The following is a 22,552-nucleotide window of genomic DNA, read 5'->3' on the forward strand; positions in this document are numbered from 1 at the left end:
CTACATATAGACAGAAAATTTAAAACACAACTAAATACAGTTCCCAAGGTCCCCAAAGAGTTTGATAATTCCCAATTTCACCCATTTTTTCACCATCAATTACTGTGCCAGAGTGGGTTACATTTGATTTTTGGTTGGTTCAAGTTTCCAGCAACGCAAAGCACTTGTCTTTCACTATATTTTGATGTTCAATGGATCTGAAGTTCTGAAAACCCTGAAACTCTTATCTTCATCTCTGCCAATGCATCCCAAAGATCCATGGTTTTAAACCATTATTCTCTGCTAGACTGTTACACCTCGTTTCTCCTAAAAAAGAGAGGAAATCAAACCCATTCGCCATTTTCCTTCGTTATTCCCTGCTTAATCAATGAGTGTGTTTGAGTGTTTTAAACACGGTGATTAGCTAAGCTTTGGGTTACTTGTAGAAGATAAGCTAAACGTACTTGGGGAATGAGATCCGTTGTATATGAAGGGTGGTATAGCCTTGGACCGGCTAATGGGATTTCGAGCAGCAATGGCGGTGGTGGTGCCGTGAGTTTCGAGTTTCATAAAGCTTCTCAGTCTCATCATCGAACAGCAGCCTTGGGGAAGCCGATGACGCCTTCGAAGTGGGACGATGCGCAGAAATGGCTTGTGGGGCTGTCGAGGAGCCGAGACAAGAAGGTCCAACCCAAAGCCAAGCCTCGAGACTCGAACGCCGATGATACAAGGCTGATAGCGCCCGAGTTCGAATGCGAAACGAAGAAGGTCGATTTCGACGGGCCTGTTTGGCGAGTACTCGACAACCCGGGGGAGAACTCGGTGCCGGGTGTTCGATCGATATGTGTGAGAGATATGGGGACCGAGATGACTCCGATTGCGAGCCAAGAGCCGTCGAGAACCACAACGCCTTTACGAGCCACCACCCCTGCAGGAAGTAGTCCTGTTTCTTCAGGATCTTCGACCCCAGTGAGATGCAAACATGTAGGACCAACATCGGCCGAGGGGAGAGGCGAAACTGATGCTGCCGCTAAAGGAAATGGCTCGGACTGGCTCGAGGGACATGAACCGGGTCAGGCTAGTAAGCAGAGTAGTTTGGAAACTCGAGCCATGGCTTGGGATGAAGCTGAACGTGCTAAATATATGGCTAGGTAATGTGCTAATTTGTTCCTACTCTGACAAAGCACAATGTTTATTATAGTCTATTACCGATTGATTAATCTATATCCGGAATTATAAGTTTGCTTCACTCGTAATATCAATATTCAAATACTTGATGTAGGGTTACAATTCGATTTAATGTTCGTATATCATTCATTTATTAAGTTAAGTAAATGAACGTGGACAGAATTTTTATGGTCATTTAATAAAAATAAACATGAACAAAGATGCTTTTTGTTCGTTATGATAACGATTAAACTCGTTTAACGACTAATTTATAAACTTATTTACTCACTTTTTTTTTCATTTTTAATTTTGAATTGGGTATATTATGTGTTTAGATATGTTTAGTATTTAAATTTTTAATTTTTTAAAAATTGAACCTAAATTTTAATTTTTGTTTCATTTTAGTACATTATTTGAAATTTAAACTCTAAATTTTGAAAAAAATAAAAGTTTATATACTAAATTAAATCAAAATTGATAGTTTAGGTACTAACGCGTTAAGTTTTTAACATCGATGTACTAAAATGAAATAAAAATTAAATAGTATGTATGATTTTGAAAAAAATAAAAGTTAGGTACTAAAATATATAAAAACTAATAGTTTAAATATTAGACGTGTCATTTACCTTTTTAAATATTGGTAAGGATAGATAATTAAATTAAACATAATATGAACTTTAGAGTTCAAACTGTGAACTCTAAGGAACTAGAGTACTAGTGATATAATTTTATTATTTATGAACATATAAATGAATACGTTTACGAATGTTAAATGAATATGTTCCCGGATAATAAATAAATAAACATGAACACGATATTAAAATTTTCATTGAACATAAACACTTTAAAAAATAAATAAACATAAATACAACATTTTTCGATCAAGTTCAGGTCGTTTATACCTTACCTTGAAGTTTATAGTCTAATATGATAAAGGCATGTGTTGCTTTGTAGGTATAAGCGTGAAGAAGTGAAGATACAGGCCTGGGAGAATCATGAAAAGAGGAAAGCTGAATTGGAAATGAAGAAAATAGAGGTAAGTCCTCTGCTAAATCTCCACTATATTCGGAGTCGAATCGGGTCGGATTTTTTAAACGAGAAACATTGCCAGATCTAGATGTTCCATTGCCATGAATTTGTTGTTTTATGCGTTTATAGGCGAGAGCTGAGAGACTGAAAGGTCGGGCAAAAGAAAGGTGCGCAAACAAACTTGCAGCCACAAGGAGAATAGCCGAAGAGAAACGTGCAAATGCAGAATCAAAGCTAAACGAGAAAGCTGTAAGGACTTCACAAAGGGCGGATTACATAAGGAGAACCGGTCATTTTCCTTCTTCTTTCTCCTTCAAGTTGCCTTCCCTTTGCTGGCAGTAACTCTGCAGACTACCAAAGTTAAATTGCCTCTGGAATCTTTTATGACACGTCTGCAAATATCACTGCAGTCTCAAAGCAAGTCGGTTGCGGAGGTTACCGCATATTGTGGATTTTATCTAACTTCCAATTAGTTGTTCTTCGTTTCGATAGAGCTTGATTTGGTTCGAAAATTCGTAAGTCTAAAACTTTTAAGCTTGATTTGAACTCAAAATCATGAATTGAAGTTCGTAAAAGTTTAAAAAAACTTGAAATTAAGAAAAAAATGTTAAACTTAACTCGATTAAAATTTTAAACTCACACCTAAACCTTAAATATATGAAAATCTTATATTGTATTTAAAAAAAATCAATGCATAATAATTAATATTATTAATAATTTATTTAAAAAATAAAATTTTAATATATTATATTTTCGAGTTGTTCTAGAGCTTTTCAAGTTGAGTATTAGGTAATTCGTTTTAATTCATTAAGAATTGAGTTAAGCTTGAGTTTGAGTCTAATCTATTCGAGTCGAATATTTATCGAATTTTAATAGAGTGAATTTCGAATAGCTGACAATCTGTCTCATCTCGTTTACTCATCTCATTTACTGTGTGGTCAATGTTATTTACTCTCTGACGTTGCAAAACGAGACCGTTTAGGTTTGAGACTCCAATGTATTCGATTAAATACAAGTCATTATTATTTAATGAATTTCCTTTTTATTTTTATTAACTATATAAATATATATTGGTCAAAATCAGGGATTCGTTATGGATTAATGGCTGAGTTCTCTTGACAAGATAAATCATAAGTTGAGCCGAGCACGATCAGGTAGATTCATTAATTTATTTACAATTTAAAATTAATATATATATATATATATATATATATATATATCAAAATTTAAAACAATATTTAGAAATATGTAAGTTGTTAACAGAATTTCGAGTCGAGTTAAGTTAAATTGGATTTTGAGTTTTAATTTTTAAATATTAATAATATAATGATATTATTTTATTTTAATTTAAATAATTTTTTATAACTATATATAATACATACATGCTTACTCATATATATATATATATATATCAAACAGAATTAAAAGATTCGACTCAAATTTAAAAATCAATATACTAATTAATAAAAATTTTGAGATATTCGAATTATATTTTATAATTTTTTTTTCGTGTAAAATTTATGAAATTTTGTATCCTCTACCCAGAACTCATTTCCCGCCTCGAAAATCTAGTCTCCTCTCTTAGCACCCGATTTAGCCTCTCCAAAGGCGACTGTGCTCTCGTTTTCTCCCCTAACAATGTCTACATTCCGATCATTTACAAGTCTCTCTTATCTCTCGGCGTCGTCGTCTCTCCCATCAATCCGGCCGCCACAGTTCCCGAGATCCATCACCATATCCGGCTGTCAAAGTCGGTGATCGCTTTCGCCTCATCGGATTCAGCTTACAAGCTACCTTCGCTTAAACACGGGATCGTTTCTATAGACACCTTTGAATTCGAGTCGTTAATGGAAACTCAAAGCGAAACAAAGGAACGAGAAGGAATCAAAGTTAACCAATCAGATGTCGCCGCGATTCTCTACTCGTCCGGCACCACCGGTCCGGTTAAAGGAGTTGCATTAACACACCGTAACTTGATGGCCAACATCGCCGGCGTAACGCGTCCGGTGAGGACGATCACCTTGGTTACTTACTGTACGGTTCCGTTATTTCACGCTTACGGATTATTGTTGAGTATGAGGATCGTGGCGTCCGGTGACTGTTTGGTGATAACGGGAGGAAATCGGACGTTTGATAAGAGAATGTACAGTATCATCGAAGAGTACAGGGTTAACCACTTGGCGGTGGCTCCACCCTTGACTGTATCGATGGGGAGGGATTCTGAGATAATGGGCGGCTATGATTTGAGCTCGCTTCAAGTTCTCATCTCCGGTGGAGCTCATTTGAGTAAAAAATATGATACACAAGTTGAAAAAACGGTAGTTCAGCTGACCCAGGTAAAAGTAAAACCCTTAATTAAACTGCTAATCCATTAACCAATAATTTCATATGATTTCCTTTTTCTTTTTCCATTTGAAGTCATACGGATTGACTGAAACAACGGGTCGGATCTTTGGCACGACGGGGAGCTTTGCCTCCTTTGTAACATGGGGAGCTTTGGGCTCGAGGGGATTTTATAATGAAGGGTAATAATGAAGTTGATGCATATTTAACACTCTCCTCAATAATTTCTATTTGTATGTGTTTAGTAGATCATTCTCATTGCTTCTCTAAACTTCTCAAACTTTAATCTATTCATGTTCTTCATGAATATGCTTATAACTTGCTCATATGTGTTTGTTGGAATCATTTTGATCTCTCCTTCAAGGGCCTTCTTGTGAATATAGTGACAATGTACTTCTATATGTAATATGGTCTATCCTTACATAAAAGATTGGATTTTATGTTAGACGTATGATTGATAAACTAACGCAGAGGAGTTTTACTTAATAATCTTTTGGTTGATAAAAATATTTCATTAGTTGTTTAAGCTAAATATTTTGTGTCGTTGATGTGGTCGATCGATATTTCGCTATGGTTAGAGATGAACTCGGGGGGGCAGGTGAGGACTTGGATGGACTAAAGGGGATGGATCCGCCAATGGCTAAACTCTCGAGATAACGTTCTCGAACAAATTATTTTACAAGATAATGCACTTCCCATATTAATTGCTCAAATATGGTGAAATCTTCAGTGTTGGCCATAGGTCGCCGTGTCTTCCCAACGAGCTATGAGAGAGATTGCATGTGCCACGCACGTTCCAACACGCTGGGCATCCGAGGCCATCCGACCGAGGGCATCCAAGCGAGCTATGCGAAGGCATCCGAGGGCAAGAGGAATCACGCGAGGAGCAGGATGGAGTGCATGGCGACCTACAAGGTCGCCAGGAGTGCATGGCGACCTACAAGGTCGCCCGGCTCGGAGGGCATGGCGACCTATGCTTGGGGACGTGCATGCCACGTAATAGATCGCCCGCAAGGCATGGCAACCTACGGCCAACACTGTGGATTTCACCCTATTTGAGCAATTAATCTTGGGAGAGTATTATCTCGTGAAATAATTTATTCGAGAACGTTATCTCGAGAGTTTAGCCATGGGCGAATCGTCACCTAAAATTTTTAAATTAATATATATTTTAAAATTTTATTTTTGTATTTTCAAGATCTATACACTAAAATTTTAGAAGTTCACCCGAGACTATATCAAGATCTATATCAAGGTAACCAAATATAGTTAAAGATCAAAAGACCCAAAGAGCAACAAAGCCAATACAATGTTGAATGAGACAAAAAGAACACCTTCTCTGCCTGAACCACAGTCCTGGGCAAACCATCCAAAATGATGATAATAATGCTTCGGACACTATCCACATTGAGTGAAAATAATTCTTGCAAAGGTATTTACAGTGTTCATTCTCCCTTTCCCTGTTAAATGATAGAGAATAAGAGACGATCTTGTGTGTTGTCATCTAGTAGTTTGACATGTCCAAGAACTTGCGTGCTTACATAGAAATATCTTGGATGCTGAACAGTGAGTTATTTATTCGATTCAAATTTATAGAGGTAACAATTATATTAGTTGTTATAACAACTACTTTCAAATCAAATAAAGAGAGCTTTGGGCCAGAATCTTCTTATTAATAATTTCTCAAATTTTAGTCTACATTTTTCGTGAATATAGTGATAATGCACTTTTATATGTAAAATTTTAGTCTACTCAGATTCTTCGTGAATATAGTGATAATGCACTTTTATTATGTAATGTGTTTTATCCTTGTATGAAAGACTGAATTTTCTATTACACGTATGACTGATAAATTATCGTGGAGTTTTACTTGATAATCATTTGGCTGATAAAGATCTTCCGTTAGTTGTTTCAGCTAAATATTTTCTTGTGTCGTTGATGTCATCATTTGGTATTCCGCTACGATCAAAGATGAATCGAAGGAGCGAGTGGGAATAGGGATGGATGGGGTAGTCGTTCTCCTGAAAATTTCAAATTAGCATATATTTTAGATGTTTTCTTTGTATTTTCAATTAATAGCGAACATACTCCGGTAGGGGAACGGATGGTCCTCCTAAGCATGGGAAATAAAGAAGTGTAAAGTAACTGGTTCATCAACTTGTCTGCACCTAAAATCATCAAGTAGCAGGATTATTACCAGTACTATAAAGCTGAAGAAAAGGATATTACGGGTGATGATGAAGCTACTGGTTCCATCTTGATGATGGCTTGCATGATCATTGGTTTCAAAAGTTAGCAATGTCTTTTAAAAACATTCTGACGATAAGTAGATGATGAACAACTTGATTCAGGTATAGCAAGTGATCTAACTGCAATATATAGCAGCGACAGCGGGCTTTGGCCTCAAAAAAATTAATGAAATTGGCGTCGCCCGGACTCGAACCGGAGACCTTCAGTGTGTTAGACTGACGTGATAACCAACTACACCACGACACCCCGTTGGTACTGGGTGTTGATCATTTTTATAAGGATGCTTTGAAAGACGAAAGTTAAACATATATTTAAGGTGTTCATTGTTCGATTTTTAGCAAATTAATATATCAAATTGAAATTTAATTTAATTAACTAGATATTCGATCGCAGTTTTAAAATTTTAAGTAATAATATAGGTAAAAAAGAATTAGAGGTCCCTGTATTTTTTTAAAAAATCAATTTAGTCATCATATTATTTTTCTCCTAATGTGACCCTCGAATATAGGAAAAAGGTCCAATGTGACCTTTAAGATACGTTTGGTTCACGGAATATAATATTACCAGTGGGAATAAAAGATTAGCAGGGAATAGGATTACTGGAAATGTTGTATTTTGTGTTTGGTTGGTTTAGCAGTAATGTAAGATTATCGTGTTTGGTTAAAGGAATAAAAGATTATTTGAATGTATATTTGACCAAATTGTACTTATTATATATTTGTTTTTTAACAAGTTGGAAAATATTTATATATTCTCTTTAAAAAATTTAAATTCATAAAATTTATATAATTTTTTTATAAAATTGAAAATATAAAAAGGTTTAATGAAAGGGTAAAATTTTATTTTAACCCCTGAACTTCATATAAAATTTTAATTATAGATTTTTTTGTAAATTAAAATAGTTTAAGGATAAATTTGTAATTTAACATTCGTAGAATTTTTATTATTTAATGACAGAATAATAATATTTTTGAAAAAAATTTAAGGACATTTTAGTCCAAAACGTCAGTAATCCAACCATACATAAGGAAATGGAGGTAATGACATTCTCGGTAATATACCCAAAAAAATCCACTATTAGTAATGAAAGATTACCAGGAATGACATTCCCTGCCAACCAAACGGGAGAATGTGGATTCCATTCCCCCAACCAAACACACCCTTAAAGAACATTTTTCGTTGTTTGATCGTTACGGTATCGACGTGGAGTTCACAGTGCTAATGTAACAGTGCACGATGGTTGATAATGTGGCATATAACATGACAGAGGGGCTAAATTGGTAAATCAAACATGATATGTCAGTATCGTGGACCACCACGTCAACACCGTAATAGTCAAACTACAAAAAAATATTAATCAAATGATTACATTAGATTTATTTTATGAGTTGAAAAATTACATTAATAAAATAATATAAGAGTTATATTACCTTTTTTTCAAATTTACATATACCTCTAATACCTTTTTGCTATAAAATTATCATTAAAATAATATAATAAAAGTTTTAATTAAAACGACAAACAAACATGCACTAATTATCCTCTGATAAAAGGACCCACTTTTTATTACCGTTAAATACGCTCTTTAAAAATCTGTAGTTGGCTCCAAGTCGAACGTCAAGAAACTAGCCGTTACACATTTATTTTATTTTTTCTTCTCGAACCCATATTTCTCGAAAACTCATCAGCCATTACCGATATTCATCTCCTTCAAACCAAACGATCATCTCTACTTCCTACATCTCAATTTCAGCTGCCTTTTTGCCCTCATTTTCTCCATTTATTTTGTTCCTTTTAGTCAAAATTTCGAACCCAGAATAATTCGAATGGCGTCCAGAACTGTTGCCAAAGATATAATCACTCTTCGAGGATCAGCGGCGATCGTGAGCGAGTTCTTCGGTAATGTGCTTTCTTAATTCTGCTCTTTTCTGGGTTTTCTGGGAAAATTTTCGCTGACTTCGTTTTCCCCCCTTTTTCAGGATATGCAGCGAATAGGTAAGGATGAGGGGAAGTTAATTCTTATTGATTTCTCTGAAACTGTTATTTTTCTGGAGAAAATATCTGTGATTAATGAAAGAATTGGCTTTGTTTAGCATTCTGTACAATCGAGGAGTTTACCCCGAAGAAAGTTTTGCCAAAGTGAAGAAATATGGACTTCCAATGTTGCTTACTCAAGATGAAGGTGTTAAATCCTTCATTACCAATCTAACAGCTCAGCTTTCTGGTAAATCTCTGCCTTTGAACATGTATAGATAAACATATAAAAGTGATAATTTTCTCACATTGTGTAAACGAAATTGTTGGGAAAAGAGTGGCTGGAATCCGGGAAATTACAGAGGGTTGTAATGGTTATCATGAGCAAGGCAACCAATGAGGTTTTGGAGAGGTGGAATTTCAGCATCGAGACTGATAGTGAAGTTGTTGAGAAAAGGTAACATTTTTGGTGTTTTGGTGTGAAATCCGAGAGATGGATTTTCATTTTGTGTGTGTGTTTGATTTGCAGTGTGTCGAGGGAGAAGAGTGACAGAGAAATCATGAGAGAAATCCAGGCGATTATGAGACAGGTTGCTTCGAGTATTACTTACTTGCCATGCCTTGATGAACCTTGTAAGTTGAAACTTATTAACTAAAAATGTGATTCGGATCGTCTTCTTTCACCGGATCGTCTCATGCACTCGTTTCTTTGCAGGTGTGTTCGATGTTTTGGCGTACACCGATAAGGATGTTGCAGTACCGTTCACTTGGATAGAGAGTGACCCGAAGTTGATTGCAAATCCACAAATGGTTAAGTTGCATTCATTTGATACCAAGGTAAATCAATCAATCAATAGAATTTTGAGGCCAAAGTTGTTGTTTATGCCAAGTATATGTCTGTTTGGGGTTATGCAGATACACAAGGTTGATACTCTTGTTTCGTACAAGAATGATGAATGGGACGAGCAGTAGACCGGACAGAACCTTTCTTTTTACTGCAATATTTATGTGAATCTTTCTTCACATATATTTTCAATGGATTGCTGCGAAAGATGAAATGAATCGGATGTTTTGAGTCTGCTTTTGTGTGTATGGTTGTGAAATTTGTTTCTCAATATAAATGTCAAATCATTAACAACGGCAGATTTTCTTACATAGTTCATTTTATCCTATAAATGATTCTTTCTTCCTCCGATCATTCCATGGAACCCTCGCTTGTCTACTATGTTGTTTTCTCCCGATGACAAACAGAATGGACTCCTACCGAGCCTTGCCCTTTCCCTTTCCGTCCATCCATCGCAAACGCAAACGGTAGGTCCTATTATCTTTATACATTTCGGGTCTCGCCCAGTCCTTGTATCTCCTGCTGCAGAAATAATGTTTAACCAAGATGTCCTATTTGCAAACCGCCGTTACCTGCTCACGGGAAACACCTCGGTTGCGACTATACTACTCTTCCGGGCTCTGTATGGGGAACACTGGATAAACTTTGAATAAATTCTCAAAAAATTGACCTCATTTGAAAACCTTGCCCAAAAGCATATGTACAAAGAAGATGCCCAGGTCATATACACAGATAACGTACTGGAGTGAATACATAAGAAAACACTCAATATGAGCAAATCTTAGAATCCCGCATGCACACTTATGCCAAGGCAAGGAAGATGCACCAGCTTTCAGCTCACGCCTCGATATATAGCATTAGTTTGAAGGTCATCCATATTGTCAATGTTTCTGTATCCATCAATCTCCCTGAGACTTGTGTAGGCCCGACGGACTAGATATTCAAGGTAATCATCTTCTGTGTAAAAAGTCTTCTCCTCTGTGTGGACTGGTATATGATCTGACTCGTCATAAAGGCACACTATATTTTTATGAAAATGCTTACCATAAATTTTTTATGGTTAGAATTTGTAGAGCACGTCAATCTTACCTTCATCAAGATGGATTGCATAATTTCCTAGATGCATTTCCCTGTCTAGACTACGAACTATATGGTCTTCATCCTCTAACCAAAGTGCACGCTTAGTTCCCAATCTAAAAGCAGATTTAATTGCCTCTCTGATGGCTTCAGCTGTACCATCAATACCAATCCTTCGGATGTAGTCCCCATACTTGACAGTTATAACCCTGCCTCCATATGGCTAACAATCCCCGCCTAACAAATACGGTGCGAAAGAGAATAAGTCAACATAAATATTTCACTCAAAATTAAAAGTTTCACCTCAGATAAGATGGGAGTCGATTCTCATGACCAAGCACTAGAACACTTGAACATTGTTCTACATGCAACACAATAATATTTTTGGTGAAGTTTGTTCAGCAAAAACTCCAACAGAACTTACCGTTTCCAGGGGTGTCTCTCCAGTTCCAAAGAGGAACTCCAATGGATGCAACTGCCTCAGCTGTTGTGATAGCAAGAGGATGCCCTTCATGATCTAAACCTCTTTCGAGATTAAGTGTCCGCCTACCACTAGCTGTATACCAGAAAGCATAAAATGGAGGAGATGCATAACTTTTTTAAAGTTGAGAAAAAGGCAGCATGGAAATGAAGCAAGTCTATATCCTGAATAAATGAAAGACACGCATCAGTAAAAAGTCATTCACTTCAGATCAGTAAGAAATTCTTTAACTAAATGATGATTCAGTGCGGAAGCACATGAACACGCACAATCGATTTTCTTTTCATTATTTAATTACCAATTCTAAGTATTTCCAAATAAATAATAAGCCCATTGAGATTGAAAATTAATAGAAGGCATAAGATTGCATATCCACATATCATAGATTGAATGCTTATGAACTACAGTGATGGATGCACATGTCCTTGAAGTTAAATTGCATCCACTTGTTCAAATGTAAAGTCGAGCCAGATATGATGAAATACACTATTGATTCTCTATAGTAGTACTGGCGCTATAGGAAAAGACCTCGTTAGGGACATTCCATCTGATATCATTTGAATGCTCAATCAAAAGGTTTCTATCAGTACATGACGTTTCATGAAATAAGGACAGTATTAGATTAAGAAAGTGTGATAATCAACAAGTTTCTATCAGTACATGCTGCTTCACTCTCATATTAACGTATTCTGTGTGGCAGCTGGTGTTATGTTGGACTCACAACAAGGCTGATGACACTGTTACCGCAATTAAAAGATCAGAATTAACTGCAAGTCGAGAATGAGGGTAAAGAAACAAGCAAGTCTGTCCATAAATCTTGGCCAAGAAGGCTGAAAAGGGAGGTTACTTTAAAAGGGAAAAGTTATTATTCCGTTTTAAGTTCCAAAAAGTGATAGGAATACTCTTCTCCAATTATGCCTCAAGTTGAATCCCAAAAGAAGAAGAAGATGGGTATGGGGTTGATAATATTAATAACATTGCATCCAATAAATTCTATGATTCAATCGAATTAGTTTGAGGGAAAACATTACAACGAGCTTATAAAGGGATGAAACAGAAATCGTGTTATTGAACCAGAAGACAGCAAATTCAAATAACAGCAGCAGCAAACATACCTTCGAGAAATGTTATGCTGGTATCCTCAAAACCTGCAAGAGTCCAACCATAACAGTGACAATTATTAAAGTCGTGATAATAGAAAGAAATACTTGGTATATGCAGCAATAATCCATCAGGTAGCCCCCGTGAACACTATGCTCAAAAGGAAGAGATAGGAGGGAATAGACATTTAAATCTCCAAAGTCTGAGAAAAAGAACTTATATACAGCTTTCATCAAGTGATGCAACCGCAAGGTATTATGTCTGAAATAAAACAAAACCCGGGTAAACCTTGTAAACGTAAAATGACGGTATCAGAAAACGGATCATAGTCAAACCACTTAAGAAACAGAGGAATTAATATACCACATATATATTATAATCTCTTCCAATGCAATATTTGAGTTTCTCAACATACTACCTCCCTACTCTTATCAAAATAGGGGTATTGTAGAACTCATCCTGTTCGGCGCAGGTTGGTTCATGCTTCAAGCACCTTGAACCCCATATCATATTTTGAATCAGAAGTAGACAATACAAGTTAAATATGTGACTGTCTCGAAATTATTTGCAATAAAAGAACCTCTTACAGTTAAAGTCCAAAATTAATTTCTTTTCTCAGCTGCAATTCAGAATACCATCTTAAGTCAACTTTAGCAACTTAAATTCAATTGGGAGAATTACAGACTTTAGACCCCAAACATCAGCGTTTACATTGGAAATTCATTAAAGCCATAGCACATAAAAACAGATTCTTGAATCCAAATGAAGGCTTTAAATAGAAAGCCTCACATGCATTAATGAAAGCTCCGCTTTCTAAAAAAATGCAAAATAAAGAGGGCAAAGAACAAACTGGAAAGCATAATATACCTGTCGTAACCGTCATTCGGGTGGGTTCATAATCAGTTCCGACTTAATTTGATGTGATGAAAAACTCTTGAATTTTTTGTGCTTTTTATGTATTCAAACACTTTGCTTTCGGTTCTTAATTTGGTGTTTCTGCTTTTTCTATATATTTTGTTGATATTGCTTGGTTGCTTTGATTGTTGTGTATCCTCGATTTTTCGATGCTATGGTTGTTGTTTGCTTGGTTTTTCTTGGATTTTTTCTTGTTCGGTTTCTTGGCGTTTTTGGTTACTCCGGTGATGTCCTTCCTTCTATTTGTTGGCTCCTTAGCGTGGGATTTGTATAGCCCCTGTTGGTGGATGTTTCTGATTGCTTCGGGAGTCATTCTCTCCGTTCTCGATTTATTCGGGTTGTGAACGTTGTTGGCCGAAAATCCCGGGATGATTCAGTCCCGAGCTGTTCCAATTTTCTCTGTCGAAAATCTCGGCCGATTATTATGCGTGGCTACTGGCGACGCCACCAACCGCTCAATCCCTCTATGCAATGTCCTTGATAGTTTAGGGTTTACACAACCCTAACCCACTGCTGGATTTACTGATTGGGTCAGATCTATCCCTATCTGGCTGGCTTGTTGAGTCAGACCTACTTGCTCGGTTGGATTGTAATTTGGACTGAATTAAACCTATAAACAAGGAAAATAAATAAATAATAAAAATATGTAATAAATATAAATAATATATATAATATAAAAATAATAATATATATAATAAATAATATTAATATAATAAATAATATAATATATATACTATATAATAAATATATACTATAATATATAATAATAAATATAATATATAGATATAATATATGTATAATATATAAGTATATAACTATATAGTATATATAAGAGAAAATAACCTCAGTGATCGAAAATGCCTTATAATATACGATTTTAATCAACTTTTTTTGGATTTGCCAAAATGACCAACAAAATCGCAACGCGAATTCTAATTTTTCAACTTAGTTTTCAAATTTGCAACGCAAATATCCAGATTCGCAACGCGATTTTGAAAAATGTGTTGCGATAATTAAAATGTTTTGCGAGAGTTTGAAAAACGTGTTGTTGCGATAGTGAAAAAGTGTTGCGATAGTGAAAAATCCAAAATAAGTTTACATTTTAACTATTCCAAATTCATGTGGAGTTTGAAACAATAAAGAATGTGTTGCGATAGTGTAAAAGATTCCCAAGCCATTTGTAAGATCTTAGTTTGAAACAATAAAGAATGTGTTGCGATAGTGTAAAAAATTTCCAAGTGTTTGCAATGCTCAATCCCACATAGTATTAAAAAAACTATTGAGAATGAGTATTTAAGGCTTGGATTTCCCACTTCCTTGTTGAGTGGAAGATAACAAGGAGGACTCTCGCGTACTGTCGCCGCCGCCGTCCCGTCCCGTCTCGTCGTGATCGTGGTCGTGGTCGTGGTAATACGTGTCTTCAACACGTCCGCGCGGATACTATTTTTTAGAGAAAATTCTTAAGAAACAAATGCAATACCACCAGTCGTTGCGATTTTGTATTATCGCATTGCGATAGTCATAATCGCATTGCGATTTGTATTATCGCAATAGTCAGAATCACTTTGCGATTTGTATTATCGCGATAGTGAAAATCGCGTTGCGAATCTGAAAACTGATTTGCGATACTAGAGATCGCGTTGCGATTTAGAGATCGCATTGCGATTTTGTTAGTCATTTTGACAAATCAAAAAAAAGTTGATCAAAATCGTATATTATAAGACATTTTCGGTCACTGAAATTATTTTCTCTATATGTAATATATAACTATATAATAATATATAATATAAATATATAATAATATATACTATATAATATAATTAATATATATATTATAATATATTCCCGGACTAAAATAGGTCTACAATATCCTTATCGAAGAAATGCATGAAGGAATCAAGCTTATGAGGAGGAGGAGGAGGAGGAGGAGGAGGAGGAGGAGGAGGAGGAGGAGGAGGAGGAGTGGGAGTCTTATAAGCATTCTTCGTCCTCTCCCTTAAAATCTCTTCGATTTCCTTAAAATAAGACATCTTAGCTGACCCACTCCCTCTATCATGATGCTTAGCTTTCTTAAACTCCTTCAACAAGTTCCTCCACTTATCTGTACACGTAGTCGGTGATCGATCGAACCCTTTTCCCCTCATCTTAGCAGATATCTGCTCCCAAAGGTGCTTGTTCGATTTGAAAGTATTGAGACGGACGTCAGTTTGGGTCATCACCGCTGCTTTCACCCAACATCATTTGCTGCTGCTGCTGGAGCTGATGTGGGAAATCCCCATTGGCGGGGACCTCGATGATCATGTCATTAGCTATGGAAGGGCCTTCCTCCTTGTATTAACCAATTGGACGAGGCTTCTCCGAGATGTACATGGCCAGCTTTGAATCTGAACAGGGAAATGGGTTCTTATTTCATCTTTTTTTACTTTTTTGGGGGGGGGGTTTCAAGGCTTTTAGGAGTTGAAAAGAGTGAGGGTTTTGACAAGGAGAAGGAGAAGTGAAATCATGGGGTTGGGTTGGGTTTAATTTGATTTTGATTAGTAATTTTATTCCTTTTTCAGTGTTTTGTCGATAAAGAATGAAGATTGAAGAAGAAGAAGAAGAAGAAAAAGAAGAAGAAAAAGAAGAAGAAGAAGAAGAAGAAGAAGAAGAAGAAGAAGAAGAAGAAGAAGAAGAAGAAGTGAGCATCGAGTACTAAAAATGCTTGTGGGGTATTTTTTGCCTTTCTTCTGGCCTTTGAACGATGCGTTGCCCTTTGGCCTTTCCATCTTACCTCTCTCACTCTACCCAAATTGATAATATTTATTTAATCAATTTTAATATTACATTTGAATTTTAATTTTATTTTTTTACAAAAGTGTATGCAATTTTAAAAAAATTAACGTGGTCCTCTTATTATTATATTTTAATGTGACCTTCTAACTAAAAAAATTAATATGATTCTTTGATCAACATTTTTTGTCATTGACCAACGATTCTGTTAATTCTTACTGAGGTTGATGTTTTATCAAGTCTGTTACGAAGGGAATCCTACTTGTAGCTATTGGTAGAGATCGAAATATTCAGTTTCTGGTTGTATGGGCAATTGTTGAAAGGGAAGGAAAAGAATCATAGAGATTATTTTTGCATAAACTTACGATTAACTTAGAGTATCCTAATAACGAAAGAATTATACTAATATGGGTCAATGACGAAAAATATTGGTCGAAGGACGATATTGGATTTTTTTGAATTGGAGCACACATTGAGAAAAAATAATAATACGAAGACCCTATTATTTTTCTAAAAGTACAAAGGCTTCACGTATCATTTTATCTTATTTTTTGATACGGGAACTTTGTATAGGAATGATTAATGGACATGTGCATTGTCAAATATTAAAAAAAATTATAATCATATATAATTTTCTTGTACCCATATAATATAAAATCAATGGATATTGAACATTTAAAAATAAAATTTTAAGGTTAAAGTTGATCTTAAACATTTTGGAAAAATAACATTTGATCAATATATTAATAAATAAATTATTACATTCGTAGACACTCATTTTTATCTGAATTTAAAAAATTATTATTTATTTATTATTTTTTATTATTTTGCAGGGCTCATGTTCAACCCCATTTCCAACAATCCAGTTTATTTAAAAAGGGTCACTTGCTTGATAAGGGGGGAAGCATGGACAGTTTGGGGGATGGAGACCAACGAAAGGGACCTTTTTTTTCCTCTTCCCCGAAACCTTTCAAAACCCCTCTTCTTTCCCTTCCAAACCCGTTTCCATCACCAGAAACCTCAGTTCACCATCTTCTCTAAAAACCCATTAAGAAGAAAACCTCCAGTGAATCACCCATGACGCTTGGCTCAAGAGGATCGAGTGTCGTGGTGCCTCGGAACTCCAGATTGCTGAAAGAGCTTGAACGTGGAGAAAAAGGTATTGGGGATGGTACTGTGAGCTATGGAATGGATGATGGAGATGATATTTACATGCGCTCTTGGACTGGCACCATTATTGGTCCTCATAATACGGTACAAGAGGGTTGAATCTATCAATTGAAGCTGTTTTGTGATAAAGATTATCCTGAGAAGCTGCCAAGTGCCCGTTTTCATTCAAGGATCAACATGACTTGTGTTAACCATGAAACCGGAGTGGTGGAACCGAGGAAGTTTGGACTCATTGCTAATTGCAGAGAGAATGAAGTTCAAAAATGCATTGCACGGGCAGAAGCATTTCTCTTGAATAAAAAACAAAACCCACGTGAAGTTGGACTTTGGGTAAATTCTCTATATGGTCCTTAAACGATTATGGGTAAATTCCTTCACAGCCATTCAGATATTGTGGCTAAATTATTCTTCTGGCCCCCCTATCTTTGATGCATCGTGTAACATAGTTTATTTCTTTGTAATTTAATTTTGGATGTTTAACTTTGATTATTATCAGTCTAACCCTCTAATTTTTTTGCAGTTTATTTTTTAGTATTAATTTCAGTCCACAAAGTCCAATTTGATTCATTTTGGTCCTTTTATTTATTTATTTACTTTTATTTTATTTTATCTTCCTAACATTTTTTTTTAATTTCAAAACTTAACCTTTTTTCATTTCTTTTATATTTTATTTATTTATTGGTATTATCATTTCTATTATTTTATTTATTTATTATTATTATTTTCTTCTTAGAAAGTTAATATTTCCACCTTTTGTTTTGTCTTTCTTTCAACATTTTTTTCTTTTAAAATTTAACATCCTTTTCTATTTTTTATTTTCTTTGTTTTTTATTATTTAATTAATTTTCACTTGATATTTTTTTTATTTCACCATCTAACATTTTTTATTTTCCAGTAGTAACTCTAACCGATCAAAGGTAAACAATTCGAATCAAATGCTTTAAATTTTAATTTTAATTTTTAATTTTCGTAATTAAAGACAACCGACAAATTAATTGGTACCGAAAGGGCGGTTCAAGTGTGCTAATCATTCCTTAACCGTAACCGACTCGCGAACACGACACGTTTCCGGTAAAATGCAGATCAAGTAAGGTGCCCGACCCACCTAAATTCATTTTAAAATGGTCGGTGACGACTCTAACCCATTCATTTCAAGTTGAAGCCCAATTCCGGACCCAACCGAAAGACGGTCGCGACAACATTAATATTAGTTATCAATATTATATTAAATTAATGATAATTTTTATTAATCAAAATATAATATTAATATAATCCGGGTTTAAAAATGATGTTAATGTAATTAAAGTTAGGAAATAAATGTTGATAGTTTTAATAATTAAAAATATCAATTTAATGCAAAGAAAAAGAAAAATAATACCGAGAACGACGTCGTAGAAGACGGTGGTTTTGTGTTTGTCTGGTTCCTATTTCGGATTTGACCTTTGACTACGATAGACGAAGTCCACGAGATGAGTAGAAAAAATGCAGAGATTGAGAAGTGAATCAAGGAAGAATAACTGGAAAAGCACTACCAAAATTAAATAAAAATAGGATTACATAGTCAACAAAGCACGGCAAGCAAGCCAAGATAGAAACTTTCGCAGCTTGTTTTCTCTGTAAGTTGTTGCTCACCAGCCCTATTTTCTTTTTAATTCTCAACTAGTTGACTGCGGATTTTACGGCATGTGTTCTTTTCTGCAATTGGGTAGAGTTATTTGATTGTTTCAATTCATCTTATAGATAAATTGGAATCTGGGGTATCTTGGAATTCACTTAATTTATTCTTTTTCGTCTTTTTTTTTTATTTCCTTGGTGGAAGAACAGAGAAGGTTGTGCTGATCCTTTCTTGTTTTGGGTGAGTTTGTATTTACTGGGTTTTTCTCTTTATATCTGGAAGTTTGAATCTTTGCAATGTTTGGGGTGAATTTCAGACACGGGGCTTGAAGATGAAGAAAGGGTCTCTGTTTTAGGTGGTTGGATTTGAAAATAATCTGGAACTTGGGTCTGGTTCTGTTGTTTTAGCAGCTTGGGTTTGGTTTTTCATATGGTAGGGGATTTCGGGTTTTGGTATTTCATAGATTTTGATTATTGATTAGCTTGACTGGTACTGAATATCGAGTAATTCGTGTGAATCGGCATTGTGGCATTAAGAAGGGGGGGGTGAATCATGTTCAAACAGGTTTTAAGTAAGCTTCCCTGGAAGTCATCGAAGACTTCGGAGAGTCGCGGACATGGTGGAAACCATGGTGCTTATTCCAGCGCTTATGGTGGCTTGAGGAGCGGTGATATAGGAGCTGACAAGTCGGGAAATTTGAGTGTTTCGTATTCTCCGGTGCCTAATTCTTCTGCTGATGTTGGATGGAAAAGTTCCAATACGAAGCCCGGTGAGAATAATGTGTTCTATGAAACATTGCCTGCTTTCGAAGGCGTTCCGGCTTCAGAGAAGCAGAACTTATTCATAAAAAAGATTCGCTTGTGCTGTGTTGTATTTGATTTCAATGACCCCACCAAGAACCTCAAAGAGAAAGAGATCAAGCGACAGATGCTGTTAGAGCTTGTCGAGTATGTGACCTCTGCGAATGGGAAATTTTCAGAGGCTGTTCTGCAGGAAATTGTTAAAATGGTATCAACAAACTTATTTCGGAGCCTTAATCCTCAACCACGTGAGAATAAAGTTGTAGAAGGCGTTGATCTGGAAGAGGAGGAACCTTCGATGGATCCTGCTTGGCCACACTTGCAAATTGTATACGAGTTTCTTTTGAGGTTCATAGTCTCACCCGAGACTGATACAAAATTGGCCAAAAGATATGTTGATCAGGCTTTCATTATCCGGTTGCTTGACTTATTTGATTCTGAAGATACTAGGGAAAGGGAATATTTGAAAACAATTCTTCATCGTATCTATGGCAAATTCATGGTGCACCGACCATTCATTAGGAAAGCTATAAACAACATATTTTTCCGTTTTATTTTTGAGACTGAGAAACATAATGGAATTGCTGAACTTCTAGAAATATTGGGGAGTATTATTAATGGATTTGCGCTGCCGCTGAAAGAAGATCATAAAGTGTTCCTTGTCAGGGCACTAATTCCCTTGCATAAGCCGAAATGCTTAGCAATGTATCATCAGCAGTTATCTTATTGCATTATTCAGTTTGTGGAGAAAGACTGCAAGCTTGCTGATACCGTCATTCGAGGGTTATTAAAGTATTGGCCCATCACTAACAGTGCAAAGGAGCTCATGTTCCTAAATGAATTGGAGGAAGTTTTAGAAGCAACTCAGCCACCAGAATTCCAGCGCTGCATGGTACCATTATTTCGCCGAATTACTCGTTGTTTGAACTCTCTGCACTTTCAGGTGAGAAGTTTCTTAAAATTTTGTATTATGCTTTGCGTTTCTGTTTAGATGTGGAAGACACATTTTTAAAAAAAAAAATCAGTTTGACATGGATGATATTCTAGATTTGCTTATTTCATATCTCGGACTTCGAAATTGAATGCATCATAGATGCTATAATGTGGATTTGTTATGTATGTAATTATGCATAGTTTGTGGCATCGATTAGAGCATTTTTCTGATTGTTTTCCCCTTACTGCCACTGTCTTCAATGCCTCTTTTTCCTTTCCTCCCATATTGCGAAGATTTCTAGGATCTTTTTCGAACACGTCAATTTGTACTGAGGCAGGCTGTTGGTAATTCAAATTCAATTCTAGTCCCTAGTAAAATTTTAATATGATCAACTTTGTTTTCAATACTATTTGCTTGAAATGCTCTCATTTTTTCAAAGAATGTGTAATGCTAGGATCAGTCAAGTAAATGTTAAAGGGACAATTTGCGATCGGTTTGATAGTGGTCCTCTAATGATGTTAGAAAAGATCAAAACTTGACTATTCATCATAGAGTTTAAAGACACAAAGTTAGGCTTTATTTTGCATTCATCCCATTTTGCATGTTTATTGCCGTTCCTGTTCGCGTCAAATTTGTATCCTACCGTTTAGACAGATTATGCGATTGCATACTCGGAAACGGTTGAATAATTGCCAGAAATTTGGAATTAGCTATGCCAAGGCTATATGAAATGTTACTTTCAATTGTATTTCATGAGGTTCCACCATGTAGCTGCGGCTTCTAAATAGTTTGCTCAACACTATCACAAGCTTTATGGACTTTAAAATTGTTTTCAAAAGAAAAATCTTTTAATTTCTTTGAATCTTTTTCATATCTGCTTGTCCTGTGTTTGAGTGCTTCGGTGTTTGGTGGTCATATTGGTAACGTTGGAATAGCTCCGGAAAGTCGAATATCTATAACTAGAACTCCATTCTCTTTGGTCGATTGAAAATTATTTTGTAGTTAGTCATAATGGTTTGCCCTACTTTTACTTTCATGCTTATTACTGCAACAAAGGGAGGGTGTAGCATTAGAGCTACTAATATCTTGGCCCTACTCGGTGTATCCATATGATATCACCGGCCATGCTCCTCTATATGATCGGAGTCAAGGCTTCGAACCATTTTCATTTTATAATATTTCCTCATGCGGGAACGGATGTAATATACGGTAATATAAATCCTTGGAGATTATGCCAGCAAAACTGGGATTATTGTTTCTGTTAAGTGATATTATTTATTTTAACATGCTTTCTGCTGGAGAAGTCACTTTGAGACTTAGGTACGATAAAACGCTTTGACAATGATTGCCGACGCTAAGCACACTTTCAGCTTGAAATATTTTGCGTGACTTGAAATATGATCCGGGTTTTTTTCCCGGAACTTAGGTTCTATCACTGTGATCTTTCATGGAACTTGTATTATCTTTTTTTTTTGGGGTTTTTTTCCTCTTCTGAATGTCCCATGCAACTTCTGGTTTTTTCCCCTTCTTTCGCGTCTCAGGTAGCCGAGCGAGCTTTGTTCTTGTGGAACAACGATCACATTCAGAACTTAATCATTCAAAACCGCAAGGTTATACTGCCGGTTATTTTCCCGGCCTTGGAGAAAAATGCTAGGAATCACTGGAATCAAGCTGTAAAGAGCTTGACCTTAAATGTCCGCAAGATCTTCTACGATCTTGACCCGGAGCTGTGCAAGGAATGCTCGGTTAAGTTTCAGGAAGATGAATCGAAGGAAGATGAGATTGAAACGAGACGTGAAACGACATGGAAGCGCTTGGAAGAACTTGCTGAAAAGAAAGCTTCCGGCAGCGGAGCAATGCTCATTCCCCGCAAAGCAAACACCAACGCCTTGTCAGGTTAGATATCGATAGGCGCTTCTTACTTGTAAGAGTTCGATTTTATATAGGGGTCGAAGTACCAGACTGAGATTGGTGTATGATAAGTTCCTTGCCTATTAGTGCAGTTCAATAAACAGTTTTGTTAATTTATTTTTTTGTTCAATCTTCACAATATATGATTTATTAATTGAATATGTGATCTATTAATCGAATAATTTGAATCGGT

The 22,552-nt window shown here is 35.8% G+C and overlaps 3 protein-coding genes, 1 non-coding gene and 2 pseudogenes across 4 annotated transcripts; 4 read left to right on the top strand and 2 right to left on the bottom strand.

The window, feature by feature from the left end:
- The first annotated feature begins 424 nt into the window (after window positions 1–424).
- On the top strand, window positions 425–2,544 carry LOC120149408 (remorin 4.1-like). The gene is made up of 6 exons (XM_039162203.1): window positions 425–462; window positions 499–541; window positions 581–1,028; window positions 1,062–1,130; window positions 2,101–2,182; window positions 2,305–2,544. Exons 1-6 carry the CDS (start codon window positions 451–453, stop codon window positions 2,515–2,517), a joined length of 867 nt encoding a protein of 288 aa, XP_039018134.1. The 5' UTR covers window positions 425–450; the 3' UTR covers window positions 2,518–2,544.
- Window positions 2,545–3,695: 1,151 nt separating this feature from the next.
- LOC120149505 lies at window positions 3,696–4,804 on the top strand (annotated as a pseudogene).
- Window positions 4,805–6,940: 2,136 nt separating this feature from the next.
- On the bottom strand, window positions 6,941–7,014 carry TRNAV-AAC. The gene has a single exon. It is a non-coding gene; the product is annotated as a tRNA-Val (tRNA).
- A 1,403-nt stretch (window positions 7,015–8,417) lies between these two features.
- LOC120149486 (mitotic spindle checkpoint protein MAD2-like) lies at window positions 8,418–9,799 on the top strand. Its single transcript, XM_039162259.1, has 7 exons — window positions 8,418–8,667; window positions 8,748–8,763; window positions 8,862–8,992; window positions 9,079–9,199; window positions 9,272–9,375; window positions 9,458–9,579; window positions 9,658–9,799. The coding sequence occupies exons 1-7, from the start codon at window positions 8,595–8,597 to the stop codon at window positions 9,712–9,714; spliced, it is 624 nt and encodes a 207-aa protein (XP_039018190.1). The 5' UTR covers window positions 8,418–8,594; the 3' UTR covers window positions 9,715–9,799.
- A 901-nt stretch (window positions 9,800–10,700) lies between these two features.
- On the bottom strand, window positions 10,701–15,769 carry LOC120149485 (annotated as a pseudogene).
- A 3,420-nt stretch (window positions 15,770–19,189) lies between these two features.
- Window positions 19,190–22,408, top strand: LOC120149481 (serine/threonine protein phosphatase 2A 57 kDa regulatory subunit B' theta isoform-like). Its single transcript, XM_039162257.1, has 2 exons — window positions 19,190–20,457; window positions 21,990–22,408. The coding sequence occupies exons 1-2, from the start codon at window positions 19,267–19,269 to the stop codon at window positions 22,347–22,349; spliced, it is 1,551 nt and encodes a 516-aa protein (XP_039018188.1). The 5' UTR covers window positions 19,190–19,266; the 3' UTR covers window positions 22,350–22,408.
- The last annotated feature ends 144 nt before the right edge of the window (window positions 22,409–22,552 follow it).

This window comes from Hibiscus syriacus, unplaced genomic scaffold (assembly GCF_006381635.1).
Source record: "Hibiscus syriacus cultivar Baekdansim isolate YM2019G1 unplaced genomic scaffold, ASM638163v2 tig00111005_pilon, whole genome shotgun sequence".
Classification (NCBI taxonomy): domain Eukaryota; kingdom Viridiplantae; phylum Streptophyta; class Magnoliopsida; order Malvales; family Malvaceae; genus Hibiscus; species Hibiscus syriacus.